Source organism: Drosophila willistoni (genome assembly GCF_018902025.1).
Source record: "Drosophila willistoni isolate 14030-0811.24 chromosome XR unlocalized genomic scaffold, UCI_dwil_1.1 Seg8, whole genome shotgun sequence".
Lineage (NCBI taxonomy): Eukaryota > Metazoa > Arthropoda > Insecta > Diptera > Drosophilidae > Drosophila > Drosophila willistoni.
Genome location: NW_025814059.1, coordinates 280,815 through 305,044, shown reverse-complemented (window position 1 = coordinate 305,044; position 24,230 = coordinate 280,815). Strand labels below are relative to the sequence as shown.

At 36.5% G+C, this 24,230-nt stretch overlaps 3 protein-coding genes across 6 annotated transcripts; 1 reads left to right on the top strand and 2 right to left on the bottom strand.

Annotated features, from left to right (window-relative positions):
• Positions 1–18,273, bottom strand: LOC6645746 (ras-related protein Rab-26). 4 transcript variants are annotated; one of them, XM_047012329.1, is made up of 6 exons: positions 17,163–18,273; positions 4,498–4,608; positions 1,770–1,878; positions 1,590–1,700; positions 1,300–1,444; positions 1–672 (listed from the first exon to the last, which is right to left on the bottom strand). In XM_047012329.1, exons 1-6 carry the CDS (start codon positions 17,838–17,840, stop codon positions 564–566), a joined length of 1,263 nt encoding a protein of 420 aa, XP_046868285.1. In that variant the 5' UTR covers positions 17,841–18,273; the 3' UTR covers positions 1–563. The 4 variants fall into 4 exon arrangements, with proteins under 4 accessions (XP_046868285.1, XP_023033393.1, XP_023033395.1 ...); XM_023177625.2 differs by lacking the exon at positions 17,163–18,273 and adding an exon at positions 7,492–8,567; XM_023177627.2 differs by lacking the exon at positions 4,498–4,608 and having other exon boundaries at positions 17,163–18,263.
• A 960-nt stretch (positions 18,274–19,233) lies between these two features.
• On the top strand, positions 19,234–21,125 carry LOC6645743 (polycomb group protein Pc). The gene is made up of 2 exons (XM_002068398.4): positions 19,234–19,496; positions 19,854–21,125. Exons 1-2 carry the CDS (start codon positions 19,377–19,379, stop codon positions 20,958–20,960), a joined length of 1,227 nt encoding a protein of 408 aa, XP_002068434.1. The 5' UTR covers positions 19,234–19,376; the 3' UTR covers positions 20,961–21,125.
• A 1,204-nt stretch (positions 21,126–22,329) lies between these two features.
• Positions 22,330–23,992, bottom strand: LOC6645742 (probable serine hydrolase). Its single transcript, XM_002068397.4, has 2 exons — positions 23,595–23,992; positions 22,330–23,533 (listed from the first exon to the last, which is right to left on the bottom strand). The coding sequence occupies exons 1-2, from the start codon at positions 23,706–23,708 to the stop codon at positions 22,640–22,642; spliced, it is 1,008 nt and encodes a 335-aa protein (XP_002068433.1). The 5' UTR covers positions 23,709–23,992; the 3' UTR covers positions 22,330–22,639.
• Positions 23,993–24,230: the final 238 nt, after the last annotated feature.

Sequence of the window (24,230 nt, the reverse complement as noted above, 5' to 3'; positions counted from 1 at the left end):
AAAAAAAAAAAATCAACACAAACCAAAAAAAAAAGCCCCTGAAACAAAAAACGGACGTACATTCCAACAAATTATACATTTTATACATTTCCCCCCATACAAAACCAAACCAATTTACATACAAAATGCTTTTGCGTATTTCTCTTTACCTCCCTCGCCTATTCTAGTTATGTGTCCCCCTTTTTTGTCACTACTCTCTAGGGTCCTTAAAAAAATTGGTGCCAACATTTTTTTGTTTGTTTGTGTGTATGTGTGTAAGTTTCTTTCATTTTTAAATGCTCCTCCAGTTATTTTTTTTCCCACCCCCAAAACCACCACATCTCTACTCCCCTCCCCAATTCATTTACCTCATCTCTCACCTATGCGTAGTGTATTTTTCCTTTTCACAAATTTCTCATTTTGTTTATTTTGCAGTTTTTTTTCTTTTCGTATGGATGTTTCCCATTTGGGAAATTGATAGTAGATGGAGATTGTGGGGGGGCCGGTGGATGTGGCGGTGGTGGGCGGGTCACAATAAAAAATAAATAAAAAAGCAAGAACAAAAAAATTATTATTATTACATTTTACATGCATTGTGAGCAACGCGCCTTTGTGTTTGTATTGTCACGTACAAAATCATGCACATTGAATTTTCCATCATCGCCGTGCTCGTAGCCGCGACTCTTCAGTTGCCTGTGGAATAGAATTCAGATGGATATAGACGAAACCGATTAGTAAGCTAAATCAATTTAATAACAAGACTACTTAAGATTAAGATGAAAACGAGCGACGAGAACAAAGAGCACGAACTTTTTTTGACATAAAACCAAAAAAAAAGAATAAGGAAAAAAAGATTCATGAGAATTGTCTTATTTCGGGAATGGTTTTTAAAGCAAACAAAAGTTATTGCGTCCTTAAGGAATCCCTATTTGATTTACATACTCCTTAAAATATGCAACAAAAAGTCAAAAAAATGTGTTTTTTTAACATTTAAGGAAATTTTGCAATGTCCTGTGGATAAGAACTAAACATCGATGTAAACATTGTTTATAGTTAGATTGGCGCACTAAAGTTATACATTTGTGAAAAACCAGTCTATTGCATACTTTAAGGAGCAACGTTTCCTCGTTTCCCTAGTGCTTAACAAAAGGGTTGGTTAATTAAATAAACTCTGAGGGAAAAATTATATTATTTCTGTTTAGATCGTGTTAAGGTCTGAGGTTAAAAAATCAAAAGTGATGACCCCAAAGGAGAAAAATGCAATTTAAAGTAAAGTAAAAGTTTGATTGGCCAGAGTCAGGCCAATCAAGGAAAGCTCACCTAGCGACCGCAGTAAAAGCCAATTCCACATTTAGTCCTGTCTTGGCAGATGTCTCCATAAATGGCACATTATGCTCACGTCCCAGACGTTCGCCATCCTCCCGTTTCACCTGTCGCTCACTGCTGCTGCAATCGGCCTTGTTGCCTGACACACACACAAACACAAACACACACGCACACAGAATATGAGAGACAGAAAGAGACACAAATGCATATATTTTCAAGTCATAATTCAATAAAAAAATTGAGTTTTGTAACTCAATCTCTCTGTTGCTCTCTGATACACTCACCAATTAAAACGATGACCACATCCTCCTGTGCATATTCCCTTATTTCGCCCAACCATGCCCGTATGTTGTCATAGGTGGTCTTATTGGTCACATCATAGAGCAAAAGCAGTGCTGCGTGTATATCAAAGATAAATAATTGAGTTAAAAACAAAAGTAAATCTAATATCCCAACATATTTACCATGGGCATCGCGATAGTATGCATGGGTTACGCTACGAAAACGCTCTTGTCCGGCTGTATCCCAAATCTGTAGCTTCACCCGAGTCCCATCCACCACGACCACTTTATTCTGCACATTGTGAAAGGGAATTTAATTATAGGTACTATAGGTATAAATAAATACACACACACAGATACATATGTAGGTAGGTACATTTAAAACATACACATAGAGATCTCTATATAGAGTTTAAAAAGTTGAGTATTTTTCCATGAAAATGCAATTAATTTTCCACGAAATATGCATGCAAAAGGACTTGATTTAGTTGGTTGAGGGAATGGTGGCGGAGTGGGGAGTTTGGCTGTTTGAGGGGAGACACACTGAAAATGGGTAGCATAAAGGGGTACAAAGAGGACAAAGTCCTGAGGCCAAAACGTTTAATCAAACATGCACACATACTCACACTCACACGCACACACACACACTCATACAAAAATACGCAATTTTACTTCTCCTACATACATACATAAATACACATAAATGTTTCAAAGAATATTCACTGGGTTAGAGGTAGAGAAAAAGAGAGCGAGCGAGCGAGTGAGCGAGTTAGAGACCGATATCTTCTACATATATACATACATATGTATATGTATATAATTTGTCAAGTCCATATAGCAATCAGATAGATGCCTTTGGTCCAGCCACTCAGACAGTCAGTCAATATATGTATATAGGTACCATCTACTTGTATAAAATGTCTAAGAAAATTACAATAAATCAACATCAAAAAAATATATATTTCTTGATATACGGGGCCGGATTTGGATGACTTAAGTAATTGCCTTAATAGTTTTCGCTTACAATTAGAATGGAAGATCTACAATTTAAATTACTTTCAACATGATTTATATTCAGTGCAAGTTGTAGCACTTGATGGCCCCATAAAGTAGGCTACAAAATCCGGCCCTGTCTAATGTTTGTGTTTGGTGTGTTTCACTTGATTTTACTTCAAGTTCATATATTAAATATACGACAAATAAACCCACAGAAAAGAGAGTGTGAGTAAAAGAGAGAAAGAAAAGGCCAGGAGGTGGAGGAAGAGTGTATAACGAAAAATCACATGAATAACGCAGCTTTTTTTAGTCAACATCAACAAACAAGATAAAGTCAATGACACTGGAAATTGAATTTGACTTTTTCACCCATACACTGAGAGAAAATTAGAGCAATAGGAAACCCAAAATACATAAAAATATACATCTATTAAAGTTAGTTAGAGTAGAAGGAAATTGTCCACACAAACCAAGCGTGACCAACTTTAATTTAGCTAAAAGTATTTCTAAAATGATTTGTTATGGGGAAACGATATTATACATATATATGACAATTGATTAAAGTTCTCTTTGAAATGTAAAGCAATTTATAGATCCTTAATGTAAGCTTTTCTCTCTAATGTTAAATAAAAAAAGAGTAACAAAATTGCTAGACTAATTGCATTTAATATTGGACTTTCAATTAAAAATATGAAATGAAAATCAACAATTTTACTTTTCGACAGAAAATTTATTTAAACAAAATGTAAAGCAAAAAAGAAAAAAAAAAGAATTTATATGCTTTTAAATAATAAAGAAAGGCGGGGAGTCAAGGGAGAGAGAAATGGGAAATGGATGAAATTTAATGGAGTTAAAGTCAAGGCAACAGAGCAGCAGCATGAGGAATGGGTGGTTGGGTGTATGGCTAACAGGATAATGCCCAGTTGTAGTTTGCTTTTGGCTGGAATTTATGAGAAACCTGTAAATGTAGGGCCAACAGCAACAACAACAAAAACAACAAGAATAAGAATAAGAACAACGACAACGACAAAACACATAATAATAAGCATAATAAAAGCAATAACAACAAATGTTAAATACAAGAACAACAACAAAGTGAATAAGAATAAGTGAAACGGCACACACACACACACACAAACACAAAGAGAGAGAAAGCGAGAAAGAGATTTAGTAGGAGGAGGACAAACACAGAACATCAACAAGTCCTTTTCAAGTTCACATGCTTTTTAATAAATAGTCCCCCAAGGAGCTTTTGCGAAAGAGAACAAGACAGAGACTGGGGGAGAGAGAGAGAAAGATAGAGTGGGATTGGGGAGTGTGAGACAGAGAAGGAAAGAGCGAGCAAGAGACTAAAGTAAAGTGAAGAAGAAGTAGAAGAAGTTGCTTACAGAGAAGGAGGAACAGAAGGAGATTGTGATGACAAAGTACAAGAGCTAAACTGAAAAGACATTTCAAGTGAAAGTGAAAGAGAGGAGGGACAACCGCAGGCAACCGCAGTGACAAGTAAAGAAAACTAAGGTAGACTGAAAGAAAAGAGATTGAGCAGGAGGAGGACAACAAAAAAAGAAGGTAAATAAAGGTAGAATGTTGGTAAAGAAAAACAACAACAAGCAAGTAAGTAGGTGAAAATCGCATTCATAACCTTGACAACTGTTGACAGGAGACAAACACACACACACACACATACAAATTGATACGATATGAGTACATGTAAGGTGGTTCAGATAAGAAGACATAGAAAGAGAGAGAGACAGACACAGAGACAGAGAAAGAGACAACATTTAGATTAGAGATGAACAACACCAAAACACCAAAAGTAATTTGAACAACAGTCGTAGAAGTAGTTGGATTAAAGTCGAATTAAGTTTATACTTTTTCGGCCCCACTCCGGCGGCACTTTTCATTCATTTCTTACCCTAAAATCAATGCCAACAGTGCTCAAAAAATAGCTTGGCACATAACGACCATCGCGGAATCGTATTAACAACGAGGTCTTACCCACTCCCGAATCGCCCAGCATAATGACCTAGCCAAACCAAAACCATATACATAATTAATAAATCCAAGAAAATATTTATATATACTACATACATACATACATATATAAAGAGCAGATAAAAGGATATGTTTGTTTAAGGCAAAAGCAAAAGTACAGCATTTAACATTATATTGTATATATTAACTAAAAGTTCCTAAAAGCCTTTAAACTCATATATTTTTAATGCACAAGAAGCCTTCTTATTACAGCAATCTGTCAACTCCCAATTGGATATTGAGTTATAGGTAAAATGTTACAAAAGTTTTCCTGTCGTAAAAATTGTCTAATACTTTAATCTCTTTAGATGAATATAAGTAAAATTTCACTTTGTTTAACACCTTCATCTAAATTTGTTTTGAGTTTATAATTCTCAATCATCATTCAACTCACAGCTAATTTTGAGGTTATAATTCTCAAGTCTATGCTTTCAACTCACAGCTAATTTTGAGGTTATAATGGAGTTTTTTCTTTCACATATTTTGAGGTTATTAGTTTGAATGTTTATCTATTTGGTATACGCACTTATCGAATGGTTACTGTATAATTTAATGGTTGTCTGTTTTGAATATTTGATATATGCAAAGCGAGCAGAATAATTTATGCTCAAGCATAATGTTAAATGCTAAATATTTAATGCAAACCTTATGAATTTTACATATGTTGATTTAGAGTGGTGAAAGTTGGCAATTTTCGCTTAGCCCATCAGACTAAGCAGTGGTTATGGTAACCAACAACTCCTGTTAACTCTCTATAGTCGACTCGTTTTCCTTTCCTTTTTTTTTTTTTGCTCATCTGTTAACTGAATAAGAGTTGTTGTTGCTGTTGTTGTTCTAGTAGCTGCCAACAAGCATGATTTCAATTCAATTTAATTGGTGGAAATGTTATCTGCAAAAGCTTGCAGGGGCGTAAACTACCACGAAATACGTACTTTCATCTAAAATTACAGACACACGTGTCTGGCGAAGAATCACATACATACACACACACACACACACACACGCGCATACACACACACACAAGTTTTATGTGTATTAAAACGAAAAATTTCATCTCTCTTTCTGGTCTGGTTAATTGACCAAAGAATGCACATAAAGCAATGAATATACAGAAACTTTGCCTAATCCGCTTAAGTGGGTTTCCACTGTAGTTCACTCTCACAACTATAAATATGCAAATACGTTTTGCGCTCACGTACACGTAAAATATAGGAAATTAAATCAAATGAAAACCAACCAGGATTTTTTTCATACTTAAATAAATAAACCAACTAATTTGCACAATTTTCACCGAAAAATGAAAGAGAAAACAGTAAAAAGAAAAGGAAAAAAAAGGTAGAAAATAAAGAAGCGTAGAGAAATTTACATTAAGCCAAAAAAGGACAAAAAAAGACAGAAAGAGAGAGGGAGAGAGAGAGAGCGAGTGAGCGCAAATGATAACGAAAGACAAAAATAACAATAAACTTAAAAATTTCATATAATGCAGCTGACACAACAGGAAGTCAGTTAGTCAGTTAGTCAGTCAGTTATGTATGTATCTACATATATTTCTCTGAATTTCTTCTTTCATTTCGTAAGAAACTTGTTAATAAGTACAACGACTTTTCCATTGACTTTTCTTTCCATTTTACTTTTTCGCATTTTCAGATTTTGTCGTTTTCTTTTGTTTTCCTCTCGTATCAAAGTCAATTCTTACTTTCGGTCGCATTTAATTTCCTTTGTCACTTTGTCGTATTTATTGAATTTTATGACTTTATTTTGTATTGTAAATTTACGTTTCGGCTGCTTATGCAAATCACATTGTAAATCAGCAGTTGGCATCGTAAAAAAAAGGGACTCCAGTCAGATAAATTCTCCGAAAAGAAAAGCACAAAAGCTGTCAAATTTCAATACCGACTGTCATATATCCTACGAATTGAATGAATCATCATTTCGATCATAATTTGCAATAAATATATATATATAGAGTATATTTTAATAGGTTTCACTCATTTGGTGTTAATTTTTCAACTCGAAACAGTTGAAAATAAGTTATTTGAAATATTTAAAGTGAATTTTGATTTTTTCGTAGCATACATTTCAGCGCTTTCAATATACCCGAAGCAACGATTAGACCTACGATTACGGGGTAGTAGGGCGGCAGGTTATAAAAAAGAAAAGAAGATATAATACAATACATAAATCAAATTGCGGCTCTCAGGTTCATCAGCTTTTTGTGGCAGTTCAGCTTGAACTGGCTCGAACAACTCTGCTGTCTTAGCTTTTGTTGTCGGCTTTTCGTTTTCGTTTTTTTTTTTTCTCTTCTTCTTTTTGGCAAATGCAAATTGCCATTTTTTGTTTTGCACTTGAAGCCGCCCACATTTAAAGTGACAAAGAACTTAAAATTTTCCTTACAATATAAGTTAAGCCAGGGCCGACAGTTGAAATTGCCATACAACCAATAATACCAAAGAGAACATTTGAAATTTTTAAGTAATTCACATTGTTTTATAGGTATTGGGGCTAATGAGAGGGGGAAAGGGAACCCTAAAGTGTCTGAGATAATAAGCTTTGCTTGGAATTCTTTTCTTTATAAGTACCCCCAAAGAAAAGTCCTTAGCTAATAAGTTAAAGAGATTTGATTTTGAACTGATTTTTGGTGTAGATTTGAAACAATTGATATAAAAAAGACTTTAGTTAGATGTTTATGTGATTGATTGAGTGATCTGTATTAAATGAATAAAATACAAATGTGCATCGCGTAATGAGTTAGTGCTTTAGCTTTTGTTTCTAGATTTTTTAGCTTGTCTAAAAGGAACTCCAAATCTGATTTGTACCCAATTTAATGTTTATATTTGTGTAAATAAATGCTAAAAATTCAAAACCAAAAATTCACCTTGCCCATAATATCAAAGTCCTCATCGTCCTCTTGATTATTATTCGATGATATCATGCGTATAAGGGCTCTGCCAGCTGATTTGCAGAGTGTAGCGCCAGCGCCCTCCGATCCAGGACCAGGAGCCACCACGGAGCGAACTGCATTTGCTCCAGCGCCAGCACCGCCGCCGCCGCCTCCAGCTTGGCCACAGCCGCCGCCTCCACCACCATAAGAACCGCTAGCAGTATCCAAGAGCGGTTGCTCAGCACCACCAGATCCGCCAATTGCCGTTGAAGTGGCATGACCATTGCCAGTCAAACGAACGCCACTGAGACGGGCTAGGAAACTATTGTTACCAAAAGCCGGTGCTGACGATGAGGATGGCTGCTGTTGATTGTAGTGATCTCCGCCGCCAGGAACTACACCTCCTGTAGCTCCTCCAACTCCTCCTCCCACTCCTCCGCGATAATATGCTGTTGTCATGTATTCCAAGAGCAACGGCTGCTGTGATATCGATTGCTGACGCTGATGAACAATCACACTGGGACGACGCTTGGGATACATGTCATCATCATCGGAGTCATCGGAAGTGATGCCATTGATTTTATCCAAAGTTTTTGGTGGCAATTGTCCGGGTGTAATATGCTGCCAGGTGGGCTTAACCAGTGACTCGCGGCGCGAGGATGGGGAACCGGAGCCCATGGCAGCGGAGGCGGACAGCGATGGGGAAGCTGTTAACGATGGCTTGCGGGCGCCAGTCAAAGGACTGGCAATGGAATCGCTGCGATAACGAGTTTGTTGACGACGCATCCTTCAGAGTTTTGATTTGTCCCTTCTTGGTTTTATAAATTTTTGGTTTTTGTTTTTAGGATACTTTATTTTGAAACCGCTTAAGTTACTTCTTCTGCAATAAGACATCCATCAATTGAGTTGATTTTCTGCTATTTTTAACACTCGCTTGCACACCCACACACCCACACACACACACACATACACTCATCCATCTTTGTTTAACTGAAACTCATTGGGAATCATTATCCAACAAAAAATAAAATATATAAATTTAAATTGAAATTTCACTCTCGGCCAGGTGCAAATTGTTTGTAATTTGCTTTGGGGCACACACAAAAAACAACAACACTTAAGGCGACCTGCCAAATACTCTACACAATTAAATGTATACAAATTACTTTTGCTTGCTGTATATACCCCGCATCCGCCCCAATGTAGGGTATAGAAAAACAAAATAAAGTGAAAATTGTCCGGAAAAACCACAACGAGAAGAACATGCTTTGGGGGCCACAAAAACTGTTGCTGACAATGGCAACCAGTCGCAGCCACTTGCCCCACTCCCTTTCCACCACAATGAAAGCGGGGGCTGGTGGTCACTAAATCAACAGTTGGCCTAAAACCGTAGCACGCGTTTCCCTTTCCTTCCCTTACCCCGCTGCCTTTTACCACATGCAAATATAAACAGCTAACAAAATGTACCGAGTCCCAATTATGCCACCAAGTCAGAACCTTGACAGAGAGACAGAGAGAGAGAGAGAGTAGGAAGGAAGCCAATGAAAAGGCCACAGATAGACTTGGTGACAAGGGGGCCAGTCAGGTAGGCGGCATGAAGGAAGGATAACGCAAAACTGTCTAGCTAATGAGCAACCGCAAACTGTAAATAGAAACGATTTCTGGTCCTCGAAATGTGTGTTGAGAGGCAACGAACGTATGACGAAAGTCATTGCCAAGGCTGACATAATTTCCGGTAATAAGTGATTGGAAACTATTTTTAAATCGAAGGTGAGACAAAAATAGCATAGAGGAAACTGTTTTGCTCTGCGGTTCTGCCAAATGCCTAACCAGTTTAGGGGCTTAACAGTTACACAAATTGATTTTGAAAGACGGAAATTTTGTTTACAAATCTCAATGGAAAAAACGAATTGCAAATGGTTGGTTTTCGATTTACATTTATAATAATTTACTCTCTGTGAAGACTTGTCTCGATAATAACCAATAACTTTTATATATAGAAACTAGTTTAGATCAGATTCCCAGCTCTCTTTAGACAACTATTTTCATATACTAAGAGAAAAAGATAATCTTTGATTCTATTTTCAGTTGGTTAATAATTTCAATTAAATAGAAAATGAATTTGATAATTTTTGTTCTAGTTAAAATTGAAGAATTTTCCATTGATTTTGTATTTGATTTTGAAATTGTGGCAGAGAATACTTTTTCATACTTTTCGTTTGCCTAAAAGCAAATAACGTTAACTTTTGTGTAAATCAGATTTAGAGCGTTTGAAGGAGTAGAGAGAGAGGGGGAGCGGGAGGGGGAGGGGGCGTTTGATAAGAGATGTAACGCAAAGTGAAACTTGTTTGAACATTAATTTAATTTGCTTTGTAAACAAATTGCAAAAAAAAAAGGAAAAAAAAAACGTCAGTATCTATCAATATGCTAGCATGTATACAAACAAATTTTCAATTTTGCAAGGCCAAAATCCTTTTATGGCCTACACACACACACACACACACACACACACACACGCAAGCATAGAAGAGGAGATGATTCAGTTGTCAGCAGACACAACTTGCCACTTCTTTTGGCCCCCCTCCCTCTTCCTTGTCCTTCTTCAAAAGTTCCACCCGCACACATTTTATGGCAAAAAAAATTGCTGGACCATTATACACGGCTGTCTGCATCCTGTCGATTTACCTTTAGCAAAACGAATGAAACTTTCTCCTTTTCCGTTTCTTTCTTCTCTTGTAGGGGCAGAGATTTTCATTTTCACCTGTGTGAGTGATTTTTTTGGCTCTGTGTCACAGAATCAGTCGTCTGCTATCCCGAATTTTTGTCTGATTGCCTTAAAGACTTCTTGGATTGGACATCAATTTGTTAGCGAATATACATACATGACGATAAAAAGAACATAAATGAATTTGATTAAAAAATTTAATGGAAATTCCATTTCATGGCATTTCATCTGTTGCATTCGCTTAACCAAATGGAATGCGATGCAATGCAATTTTATTCATTTGCAACTGCAAAATGCAAGCAATTTGCCTTTAATTTGGTTTGGCAATTTTCGCCAACATTGCAGTCGAACTGGACTGTACGACACTGACATTGGAAATTTGATCTCTTTCAATGCCAAAATGGCCGACAACACAACGCAGTGCCGGATTATGTTTCCTTTGGCTTGAAGGACCTTCAAAATTCACAGAAACTTTGAACTATACGAATCTGTGATTTCGCCGAATTTCAACCAATTTTCAAAAGTGACATCTCAATTTAATGCATTTTGAATTTAATTTGTAATTTACGTTATTTATCGGGATATCTCTTCAAGCGAAACAAAAAATGCCAATGAAGAGGAAAATATTACAATAAACCTTAATTTCATGAAGCTCTAATTTAGTCAATTTTTTGTGTGCTTGAAAAATTCATGTGTTTATTTTTAAGTTGTTATAATGTCGAGCAATCTGGATTAAAATCTCTAAAACAAAATTGTTTGCCAATTTTCGCAAAAGGTTCTCAAAAAATGCAAACTCTGAGAATCTGTAATTCGGTCAATTTTCAAACGATTTTTAAAATTTATATAGCAATTTTCTTATTAACAAGTAATCTGCAAAATTAAAACTTTGGTCAACTTTCGCAACAAAAAAAGTGAACAAATTTTTCAAAAAATCGGATTGAAATGAATTTTTCCAAATATCCAAGTGTTTGGTGCCGTTTTAAAATATGATAAATTGCGATTTGATTGAAACCAGTGACCAGTTTTCAAACCAGTGAGAAATTAAAAATAGGCAAATATAAAATAAAAAAAAAAACAAAACGCATTTCCTTTGCAAATTGATTTTGACTGATTGACCGATGATTTATGTTTATGTTCTAACTTTCACATTGATCATCTAATTTGCATAATGAGTCAGAAAGCTAATATTTGTTTTTTTTTTTTGGTGCTGACTTAATCCGGCACTGGCCTAATCATTTGTTGGTTTGCAGTCATTGGACAAACTTTTCATTAACATCGACAGCAAAAACATTTTGTCTTCGATTCGTGTATGCGTTGACCTTTAATTTTGTCACTTTAATTACATATCTGCTGTGCCCTTTGTTTGAACTTGAATTTTCCAAAAATTTCTAAAGAATTATCTTACAGTATCTCTCTCTCTCTCTCTGTCACACACAAACGCTCTTTCTCTGTCTATCTGACTGTCTCATTTTCGATTTGTTTAGTCTTTTATTCCTTATGCAAATAAATAGCAAATGATATGCTGAAACTTTATATACCAGAAATTCTTTAAAATGACAAAGTTGCGTGGGGGAGGCAGAGGAGTGAGAGGTGTAACTTAATTATACCCTTGCCAAAGAGCAGGAAATATATAATTTTCTTTAAAAGTTTGCCAACATGCAACCTATATATATATATAGTAGGGGTATATAAATCTCAGTCAACTTGGTCATGGACTTGTTTGATAGATTTTTGCAGGTAATTTTTTAACAAAGTCATATCTCTACTTTCTTATATGGGAATTTAATCTTAATCGATTGATCATAAAAGAGAATTTTCTAGGGTATTCAAATTTCGTTATGGTCAAAATTTGTTTTGGCCCTTTGGTTTTAATTTTAATTTCAATTCCAGTTTCATTTTTTTTTTTTTTGTTGGATGGTTTTTTTTTCTTCTTTTTTTTGGGGAAATATAAAACACTCTACCAATTTACTTTAATCAACTTAAAACGGAATGATGATAACAAAAAGTTTTTAATTGGGTTGTCGCTGCTGCTGTTGGCGACAAAGCAAAACGCCCCCTTTGCAGCATACCCCCCCCCCCCCCCCCAATCCTCCTTGGTCCAACGAATAATAATAAAAGACTGGAAAAAGGGCCAACAGAGACAGAGAGAGAGAGAGAGAGAGAGAGAGTTAGGAAAAAAAGGGAATTTTTTTGGTTCAAAGTTAAAAGTTAAGCACGAATTTGGTTGTATTTTTTATGGGAGGGCGAAGGACACAGAGACCGGGACCACATTACAGCCCATTGCCCAGCAGCGCCCACGCAGGACATGAAATGTATGTTACATGCCCACACACCAATACACACACGCACACATACCCACACACATACAAACATTCAATCATGCATTCAATCAGGCAACTAGAATTGAACCAGAAACAGAAACCAAAACCCGAGCCAGACAATAGTTTCCTGATTGCAATGGACAGCTTTAAGGAAACGCCGTTCGCCCATACACACCCCGCACACACACACGCACACCCACAATAATCGACTGCCTTTTTGATATGAATTCAACGCGGAAATATCTATCAGCTGTATAACAAAGCCAATCGACAGACATCGCGTAAAAGATTCTATGATATTTCTGCGGAAATAAACACAAAACTTTTTGAAGGCATTCAGTCAATATATGATGTATCTACCTGATGTACAAACAGGTGCCATACTCGGGCTGGGGGAGGGGAGAAAAAAATCCAGAACAGCAACTATCTAATTAGGAACAAATACCAACCCAAAACTCCCTACGAAACAAAGGGCAGGAGCCCCCACTGGGAGTGGAGTGGAGTGGCGACTAGATAAATTTTGTGCTACTAATCGGCTTAAATTTTCAACATAAAAGTAAACCTCATGCAATTGGACACCTGTGGCAGGCAAAGACTCCATTTTTGCCATTTCCCTACACTTTGATCTTTGGCAGAAAGGAAAGAGAGGTGAAATGTTTTTAATTGGAAAAAAAAAACTGTTGCATTCTTTCGCTGATTGAACTCTAAGACTGTCTTTTGTTAGTCTCTCTCTCTGTCTCTTATTCTCCCACTCTCTCACTCTCTATCTCTATCTATGCGGGCATTCGTATGCTCTTGGCCTTGAATAGGGAAACGGACAAGCAGCTTAAAAAAAGTTTTTGAAATTGCAGCTTAATGTAGCATAATGGACAATATATACCCATATATATATACATATATATTTAGTAACGTGGTAGACATGATAGACACAACAAAGTGAACAAGTTGGGGCCGGGGGCAAGAGAAGCTGCTACTTGTTTTGACCTTCATCATTTGAATGGCTTTAATTGATGCGCATATTGTTCGTCTTCATTCGACATTCGACCACAACGACATTCGACAAAACATTCACTAATGCGCATTTAAACTGTTCAAAGAACTTGAGTTTTGATCAAGAGCATCATCCAACTTCAAGGAGGTGGAGCAGGAGTAGGAGAAGAAGGAATTACAAAAACACTCTAGAAGATTGTTCTTTGATTTAGAAATCTTTTCGTAATGCCTTTTTCTTTACAATCCTTTAATCCTTTTTTCAACAATTTGCCAAAAGGCAAACTGACAAAAACTTCAATTTTCTTTTATTTTGAACTTGCAAATTTTACAAAGTTCGTTTTTTTTTTGTTAAATTTTTATTTTAATTGTAACAAAATTGAATTAAATATTATTCAAATAAAAAAAAAAATAATTTGAAAACTAAAAATTAATAAAATTTAAACACTCTATATTTTATTTTATTTTAAATGTACATACATAATTAATTTTGTAGATTTGAAATATCTTTAACCTAAACCTAAATACAAATTTTATTAAATAAAGAAGTATCAGAGACATTGTAAAATTCTCTAACTAATAAAGAGTTTTTTTTTTTGTAAATTATTGCCAATTATTTAAATTATGATCAAATGATAAAAATTTGTAAACACTTTAAATAGCTTCACTTCTTAAAAGGGTTTTCGTGTCGTTCAAAAATTCTTCTTGAGTGTAGCTTATTAGAAATAATTAGAAACTTTGAAGAGTTCTCGAAAAGAGCTTTTCCTGCCAACTTCGTAGTTAATGCAGTTTGAAAACACTTTGGGTTGAAAGTTTTCCTACGTAATGCACTTAATTTTTGAGAATTTTTCAAGAGCTTTTGTGTTTGAAAATGGTTTTTGAAATAATGAAAATCAATTTTTTGTTATTTTAAGATATTTATTAACCACCTCCCACTCCATTCTATGTTCAAAGATGCGAGTGATTTGCTCTCATCATAAATTGTATTTATTTATTTTTAAACTCGCGCAGGACCTTGTCAATTTACCCAGACACCAAACCCACACACACACACAAACACACACACATAGGTATGCGAGTATTAAAAATAGCTGAAAATCAAAGAAATTATATTTCAAGTTTGTCCAAAAAAATATTGAAATATTTTTCAAAAAATTCAATGCACTTTACGATTGTTTCAAAACAAGTTTTGTTGATTCCTTCGACGACCAAAACAAAAAAAATATGCAAAAAAAGTGATCTGCTTTTTTGGCGCACAAAAAAATTCACTTTGGAAAATATATATTATCTTGGCGCTGCCTGGTCGAAGCTGCAGCAGCAAAACACAAAACTAAACTGAATCGCGCTACCAAAAGGAAGAGCCAGCCAAGAGCAGCAAGCAGTCATCATCAGGCAGCAGCCGCACAGAGTTTTCAGTGTCCTTCGCCGAGTTGAGTTCGTGTGGCTTCGGTTATTTTTTGGCTTTGAAATAGCAGCAGAGCAGCAGCAGCAACAGCAGCCATAGCCCTGGCCTAGAAACGTGATACAAGGGGGATGGAATGACTAAGGTGTACCAGGGGAGGGAGCAAGCATAGAGACGGCATGCGAGAGGCAGGCAGGTGTATAACAACGAGCACGCGCCGACTTGTCAAAGGAAAGAGCGGGACAATGCGGGGCAGCATAACTGTGGGTGGCCGATTCAGGAGAGAACAATTCTCGTTGGCCGGGGGGGTGGGGTGCAGGGTGAAGAATTGTTTAAGCTCCCCCCCAAAGGCAAATAAAACTGTTGCTGCACTTGAACTTCATTGGCGGCCATTGCTGCTGCTTGCTGCTGCTGCGAGATGTCTGTTCGGCTATATATGTATATGTATAGTAAGTGTGAGTGTGTGTGTGAGCGTGTGCCTGCTGAGTGAAAGTGAAAGGCACAGGCAACAGGTTGTGTGTGTGTGTCTGTCTATCTGTCTGTCTGTCTGTCTGTGTGTAAGAGTCAAATGCGCGTTTTTAACTTTTCATTGCATACTTAAAACAAACAAAAAAGGCAATACAGCGATTTTTTTCTATTCTTCTTCTTGTCAACAAAGCCATTTAAATGCCTTGGGTTACCCTTTAAATTGGGGAAACTTGTCATGGCACGAGGGTTTATAATATAATTTGCTAAAAATAGTTTTTTGCTGAAGAAAATATAGTACAAGTTAGATCTCAGCATGAATGTGAGATATTTCTTGAATTTTGAATTAAAGGAAGTGGGCCAGGTCAAGCAGCTAGCTAAAACGATCTGCAGGATGTCACAGCAGGACACTAGTAAATGTTTAACATTAATTTCGGAATATCTTCTTAAAGGGTTCAAGTATTTCCTTACAGGGTATAACAATATACACTCAGCACATTTGTTTTTATAGCCGTTTAATACACACACACACACACACATACACACATATGTACATACATAGGTTGAGTATGACGGCGATTTAAGTATGCCAGCCAAAAATAGAAAATCCTCTAGCGATTACCAAACAATATGTTGCCCATTTAGACGGTCACAGCACGCAATAAGTTTGAGGGTAACAAGGGCAAGGTATAGCAATTGTAAGCATGATGGAGGTGAGGTGGATAACAGAGGTAAAAGGGGGGGGGGGGGGGTCAATACAATATAAATTTATACAGTCAACTTAATATTATACGCCAATTCGATACCACAGAGAACTGAAGGTTCTAATCGCCCCCATTTCAGATCCCGGGGGAATCCAAATGCATTGCTTCATTGCGTTGCTCAATGGGACAAAGGGAAATAGAATAAATCTAAATCCTGACTACTGCTATTCTCTGTTTAAGAGAAGTACCTGCTACTTAAAGCCATTAATAAAAATTCACATGTTTTCCGCTTTGTGGGTTGTTAAAGCTTTAAGACAAAAAATTACATATGGACAATAATTTGTGTTTTTTTTTTTTGAAAACTTTTAAAGAGCAGAGTTGGCGACAAATCGTCAAACGACAATGTATTGGAAAAGTTTTTGTATCAGAGCGTGAAGTAAAAAAGGAAATGAACCTAAGCAAAAAAAAAAAACCAGCTCGTTAGCTTTAAAATTGAGTTGTTTTGTTGCATTGAAGCCCCTGGGGGGTATCATCTGGATGGATGTGGGCGGAGATGGGGGGCTTTCTTTTTATTATCTCCGGGCGAGAGTAACGGTACTTGACAGCTGTTGCCCAATTACACAACACACACAGAGACACACACACACACACACACACACGCACACAGAGTGAGAGACACACACACAGAGCAAGCAAACGAACAGACACACCAACACAGCCTAACAAAGAGGAATCCATTGGAATTGTGCGTCATATTGAAGGAAGGCAATAGGTGGGTGGCTGGTTGGGTGGGTGGTTGGATGGGTGGTATTTTCTATGGATAGGCGTATTTTCATGCAGCAAGCGTTGAGCTACAGAGTTGCCACCTAATTTACTACTACATCTTCTTCATCATCGTTATCATCATCATCAACATCTTCATCATCATCAACGTCATCTCTATCATCTCCTTCATCATCAACATTCCTCTAACGTTTTCATTATCATAAAAGATTGTGCCGCACGAGAAACAAAAAGCAACAAAAACAAAAAAGAAATGGCCAAGATGTGTTGTCACTCACCGTTAGAGCAATGCCCACAGTCGCCGAAAAGGATCCCAAACGAAACTCGCCCGTATTGTATTTGACCAGAAATGATGTTTTGCCCACACCCGAATCGCCGAGCAATATTGTCTTATGATTGACAGTATCATCGAATGGGGGCGGCTGATGCATATCGACCTCATCGTAACGATACGAACGCCAACCATCATCATAATCATCCTCATAGTCATATTCCTCCGAGCCGTAGGCATACATTTGCAATGCCTCGCGTGAGGGTCGATAGCCAGGATAACCGGAGACTGCAGATTTTTGAACAGGCGCCATAAGGGAATCATCATGATAGTGATGACTTGAGGTCAGGCTCAATTGGCTAGTCTGATGCTGATGATGAGGATGATGATGCTTTTGTGTGAAAGGTGTCGTCGACGTCGTCGTCGTCGTCGTCGTCGACATCGTTGTTGTTGTTGTGTTTGTGTTAGTGCTAGTGCTGGAGGCTGTAATTGTGGCGGAGGAGGCATAGGCATAGGTGGTGGTGGCGGCGGCAGCGGGTGGCGGGGTGGGATTGTAACAGCCATCGCCAAAGGGGCGACGACGTAACTCCTCGATGCGGGCCTGTGTCGTTTCGGCATCCTCGAAGACATCGTCGCTCATGCTGCTGGCATCATCGGGATGGGCTGTTGTTCCCGTTGTAGCCATAACCGCAATTTTTTGGACTCCTGCTGTATGGGATGGTGTCCTGGACCAAAGCTCTCTTTCACTTCTCTCTCCCTTTCCCTCTCCCTCTCTCTGTCTCGCCCGTTCGCTTCCTGTGAAAGCTAAGCTGGAGCTTTTCAAGCTTTCCTAGATGTTGACATTTACGTCTCTGTGGCACGTTTTCTGAATGAATTTGATTTTTTTTCCTCTTCCTTTTTGGGGCTTTCCTATATCCTGGGGCGGGGGGTTTTTTCTTCTCTCTTTTTTGACTTTTTCCTCTAATAGTTTATTCTATAAGCTACTTCTTTTTTTTTTTTTTTTGTAACAATATGTGTGGTTTAAATTCCCTAAATGTATATTCGTTAGCGCAAAATTGAACTTTGTATGGGGTTATTCTTTCATTCTTTCTTTCGTTATCCTTTTTTGTTGTTTTAGTTGTTGTTGGTGTTTTGTTTTAAAGCCACTAAATACTATATACTATATGCTATATTTATATATATGTATATATGTACATATAAATATGTATGTATAAATTGTAACTAGCTAAACGTAATTACTAATATTTTATAAGAATTAGAATCTAATTGGTGCTGTTGTTTCTTGTTGTTGTTGTTGGTTTCCTTTTTTTTCACTTTAATTTTACGTTTATATTTTTACTTGGTGTTTTTTTTCCTTTTTGGGTTAAAGCTTTTTTCGTTCTTGGATTTCTCTTTTATTTGTTGTTGTTGTTGGTTTTTGTCCTTTTAGTGAAAATATTGCAATTTGATTTTGTGGCCTTTTTGGTTGTTATATTGTTGATGTTGTAGTTGTAGTTGTTGTTGTTGTTATTTTGGTATTTCACTATCACAGCATAAATAAAAAATAGAATTGTCATTAGCCCATGCCCGCCCCCGCCACGCGTGTTCACGCTTACACTCACGCACTCACACACACGCACGCACACACTATTAGTTATAATAAATAAAATAAAATGTGTTTTATTTATATCAGTTCTGTCAATTCCTTTCAATTCATTACTAAGAACCCGACTAAAGGATAAGAACGGGAGGTAGAAGGAAGAAGCAGGAGAAGAAGAAGAGAATGACAGTTTGACATTTTCGAGGACTGCCAACTTGTCGTTCGATTGTTATTCTCAACTGCATATTTTTCAATGTCCTTTCAGTATGAGACGATTGCAAATATGTAATTCTTAATATAATCTATGAGTTTTGTTAAAAATTGACTGTGCATTGCAAACTATAGCGAATATAAATCAAATCGCTAGTGTTTTCAGACTAACGATACTAGTTTTTGAACTGTGGCGCCAACACGGTCTAAACACTATTTATCGATTAACCCACTATTTAAAGAATTGCCAGCACTGACAACATTCTAGAAGCTGCTTAACGCTTCACAACACTAGTAGCGATGGTAATGTCAATGTTATTAACACTGGTGAAAAAAAGCGAAAAACGCAAAAATTAAAACATTTCTTTAATATTTTAATAAACTACAATAAACAAGTTCAGCTTAAACAATTGCACTAACGAAGCACAAAAGATGACGGGACGCGGAAAAACAGGCAAAGGAAAAGTAGTGCGCGATAATAACCAGGATAACGATATGGACGACTTTTTGGTTTACGCGGCCGAGAAAATTATACAAAAACGCGTTAGAAAGGTAAATAAATAAAGAATATGTTGATATAGAAAGAAGCGAATGAATGAAATTGCCGATATGCAAAATGCGCAGTAAATAATATTGACAACAAGGTCACATGTCCTTGGAGATTTTTTTTTTGTTGTAAGGCAGCAGAGGATATCTGCTGGCAGCTGCAGCAGCAACCACCATTTGCTCGCCTTAATGAAATGCACATGTGTATGTGTGTGCGTAGGTAGAGGTGTGTGAGTGTGTGTGTGTGTGTTGGTGTTGTTGTCAGAATATGGTTGGTCTGTCGATAATGAAAAATCCATTAGGAAAATACCAAATTACAAAAAAGCTACTCTCCCCATTTCTCCCAAATATTTCATTTTAAAGGGCACTGTGGAGTATCGTGTGAAATGGAAAGGCTGGAATCAACGCTACAACACCTGGGAGCCAGAGGTAAATATCCTGGATCGTCGCCTGATTGATATCTATGAGCAGAGCAACAAATCCTCGGGCACACCCTCGAAGCGGGGTCTTAAGAAAAAGGAAAAGGAACCCGATCCAGAGCCAGAATCTGAAGAAGATGAATATACATTTACGGGAGATGATGTTAACGATGGCGGCTCGGTATCCACACCCACATCCTCTACAAATAATGATATGGACAAAAAGGAAAAGAAACTACACCATCATCATCATCATCACCATCATCAGCACATCAAGTCCGAACGTCAGAGTAATCGTCGTTCCGAATCGCCGCTGACCAGTCATCAGCATCATCATCATCACCACCATCAGCAACAACAGCAACAGCAGCAACCAGATGCGAAAAGAGTACGTCTAGATCACAGCAATTCCTCAACATTTATGCCCGAAGCAGATACCAATTCATCTAGCTCCGAAGATCAGCCCTTGATAGGTACTAAACGTAAAGCGGAGGTCTTAAAGGAATCTGGCAAAATCGGTGTGACTATTAAGACATCACCGGATGGGCCAAGTGCCTCTGCTGTAGCAACGGTCAAAACTCTGGCACAACAACAACATCAGCAGCAGCAACAGCAACAACAACAACCTCAATTGCATATGGAGGCAACTGATGCCACCTCTAATTTAACCAAAGCAGAGCAAATTCCATTGATAAGCTCTGAGCCAGCATCATCATTATCAAATGAGTCACCATTAAACGATGAAGATGACGACGAATCCTCATCACACAATCAATCAGCTATTCATTCTCATCCTCCTTCTACTCCACAAATGATGGAAAACAATAATGTATCAAAACTAAGCCAAAAGCAACCTCAAATACTAACACCATTGTCACCAAGAGCATTGCCGCCACGTTTCTGGTTGCCGGCCAAATGCAATATATCAAATCGTGTGGTCATAACCGATGTGACAGTCAATCTTGAAACGGTTACCATACGGGAGTGTAAAACGGAAAGAGGCTTCTTTCGGGAGCGTGAAATGAAGGGCGACTCATCACCAGTTGCTTGATCATAAAACAAAAACAAAAAAATTCTAAAATTATATGAAAACCTCACAAAACTCAACTGTAAATAAATGAAAAGCAAACGAAACGCAACAAAAACAAAAAAAAAGGAGACAAAACAAAATTACAACTTATAAATAGTTAAGATCAAAATTATTTATTTTATTTATTTTTTAAATATAGAAATTAGTGTTTTGTTGTTTTTTTTTTTTTTTTTTAATTGCCTTGTGCAGCAGACAAATGCAAATACTGCTTTATGTAGCGATTTCTCAATCTAAGATAGATTCAGCAAAAATAGATATATATATATATATACATATAGAGATATATATTTTTCTAAAACCTCAAATGATATGTAACTAAAGCAATTGTTAATATTAGCGTTTGACTCTATACAAGTTATCCCTTTCATGCTAATAATATCAAAACTCGACGCAGCCTTACATTAATCCTTGCTGGGAATTATACGATTTGATTTTTGATTGGTTGAACCTTGTATATCCACAGATTCGAAACATAACTAATTCATGATAATTAAAACAAAGACACAAATTGAATCGAACTGCAATAAGCAGTATATCCTCATATTTTGCTCTCCTGTTTCGTAATAGTTTTCTGTTTCAAAATTGAATTCAATTTTGTTTTCTATTTAATATAATTCTTTTTTTTTCTTTTATTTTTTGTCTATATATACATATATAATCTGGTGCCGACTGATTTTACAATTGATAAACCTCCCAAAAAAAAAAAGAAAAGAAATATATATTTTAGATTTTAGCTAATTATAATCTCTACTTAAATTAATATACGCATACACAGACATATATATTTATTTTTTTTTTTTGTAATTGTTTCTATTTATAAATATTATTTTAAGGAAAAGTTTGTCTCATTAGCTTGAAAATCGATTCTATTCTATATATTTAATATTTTTTCTGTCCGTGCAGTGCATGTTGAGTTATATATACATATATATATATTATATATTAATATTTTATTTAATGCATAGGATACATACCAAACAAAAATGAACAGAAAATTAGATTTTTATATTCGGACAAGACAAGAAATAATGAAATTGAATGAAATTTTGTAATTAATTCTTCTGTGTTCTGCTTGTGTATTTCACTGTTTAGTTTTTAATTAAGCTTACTGCTCAAATTCCATCTTAAACTAATGCTATATACATATACTCAATGATATGTGAACTTTTTGTGTGAAGTTTGTCATTTAAACTATTATTAATTGTAATGTTATTGCCAGTATCGGAAATGTACATATAAAATAAAATTAAATAGAGAAGCAAAACTAAAAACAAAATCACGAAAAGTAAAAATTTGAAAACATCAAATGAAAAGTCAATTATGATAGAGATAGGATAGAAAATAAATAACTTTATTGGATTTTACGTTAGGAATATATAAGCATTACGATAATTAGCATATCATGGGCATTCTTATATAAAACACGATCATTTTTATGTCGATCAAACACTGGTTAAAATTTACTTTTACCTAATATAAGTCGAACGAATGTCTGTAAATTGGGTCTAGATTTGTTAAGTAATGTTCTACATTAGACAAACAGATTGGTACATTTCAATTTTAGAAGTATTTAGTTACAAAATATCAATTTAATGGCATTTCAACTAATTTTATATATCTAGGTCCAATGGAACCCTATCTCATAAGGGTCGATACTTATTGATAAACGAATTTATTATCGGTGCCACTTTCTCTGGTTCATTCAGATGGACATGGTGTGTGCCATCCACTTCGTAGTATTCAAATAGAGGATTCTTTTTAAGTTCGACTAATGTAGCATCGTAGTATTCCTTTTTCTCATAGTAAGGAGCCTGCAGGGCCTTAATGAATAAATGTGGACACTTGATGCGTCCAGCCATCACCAGGGGTACATCCAAGTGCAGAGTGTAGAAGAGGGAATTCTTCAGTCGGTTGTCCCTTGAAAAGTAATACTTATGTGGCTCGTGAGTAGATGGCTTCAAGTTTCGTTGCAGCAGATATTTGCATGCATCCAGGGACACGGATTTGTTGGATCCCTCATGCAAACGTGTCACACATTGATCCCAATCATAGGCGGGTGGCTCTTTGTTACTTTGCAAGCGTTTCTCCAGCTTCAGAGTGCCTTCCAAGCGTTCACTAAGAGCATCCACAATATGCCTGGCACTGCGTATGGGTGGCTTAAGGACATCTAAGCCAATAAACATATCCACTTTGTCGGGAAACAGGGCGCTGAAGACAAAACCATTAATTGAGCTCATGGAATGTCCCATCATTGTGATTTTATCCCAGTTATATTCATCCATAAGTCGTCGTATGAGTAGAACGTAATCAATTGAGTGATAGGATATTCCTGGCGGCAACCACGAAGACAGACCATGTCCCGGAGCATCTATACTTAAAAAGGATAAATGGGATGGCAGCAGCGGAGCCAAAGTATCAAAGGTTCCTGCATTATCCTGCCAGCCATGCATGCCCACTATGGGACGCACATGCTTGGGACCATACCATTTGCCCGATATGTGACCCCAGGGTACAGGAATCGAGATTTCTTCATACTAAAAACGAAGAAAAAGTCAGTGGCAAGTTCTAGAAAACGGATATGGGCAAAATACTCACATGTTTGGTTAGCACTTTGAGTGGATTACATTGACCATTACCATTAGTGCTGGAGTGACGCACGACCGTCGTCATCTGTTGGCCCAGTTTAAGGAGACTTCTTTGGACTTTCATTTTTGTGGTTATTTGGATTTGTCGCCTTGCTGTTGGTGAGTTAAATAACCAGGCAAAACTAATTCGTTCACTTTGCCTTACGATATCGTTATGTCTGTGATTTCATCAGTCATTGATGACGATGATAAGACGGCAGCTCTCTTGCCGTGACGCGGCTATTTAGATAATGAACTTTGATCTCCGTTTGGCGTAATAGTAAATGTTTTTTATGCTGTTTAAGATTCTCTAATAAGGTTGTTTTGAGTTGTATTAAATATGTTGAGAGCTTATTTATGATGTTTTGCAACACTGTTCGTTTATGCGTAAAAGATTGTGAATTTACATCAAAACAAAACAAATTTGTTTAAAATATACAAAAAACGTTTTGTGCAAGTATTCAAATACTTATCGTTGGTATATACATATATAAATCCATCATAATAAAGAGTTTAGTTTAAGTTATTAAATTACAATTTGAGATTACAGATTGTCGATATCATAAGAAACTATCAAATTCGTGTCACGCATAAACAATATTCTCTC

Coding starts and splice junctions, on each gene's coding strand:
- LOC6645746 (XM_023177625.2), bottom strand. CDS start 8,283: ATGCGTCGTCAACAAACTCGTTATCGCAGCGATTCCATTGCCAGTCCT. Junction 1,701..1,769: donor ATACTATCGCGATGCCCATG/GTAAATATGTTG, acceptor ATATACACGCAG/CACTGCTTTTGCTCTATGAT. Junction 1,445..1,589: donor TGTGGTCATCGTTTTAATTG/GTGAGTGTATCA, acceptor TGTGTGTGTCAG/GCAACAAGGCCGATTGCAGC.
- LOC6645743 (XM_002068398.4), top strand. CDS start 19,377: ATGACGGGACGCGGAAAAACAGGCAAAGGAAAAGTAGTGCGCGATAAT. Junction 19,497..19,853: donor TACAAAAACGCGTTAGAAAG/GTAAATAAATAA, acceptor TTCATTTTAAAG/GGCACTGTGGAGTATCGTGT.
- LOC6645742 (XM_002068397.4), bottom strand. CDS start 23,708: ATGAAAGTCCAAAGAAGTCTCCTTAAACTGGGCCAACAGATGACGACG. Junction 23,534..23,594: donor TCAAAGTGCTAACCAAACAT/GTGAGTATTTTG, acceptor CTTCGTTTTTAG/TATGAAGAAATCTCGATTCC.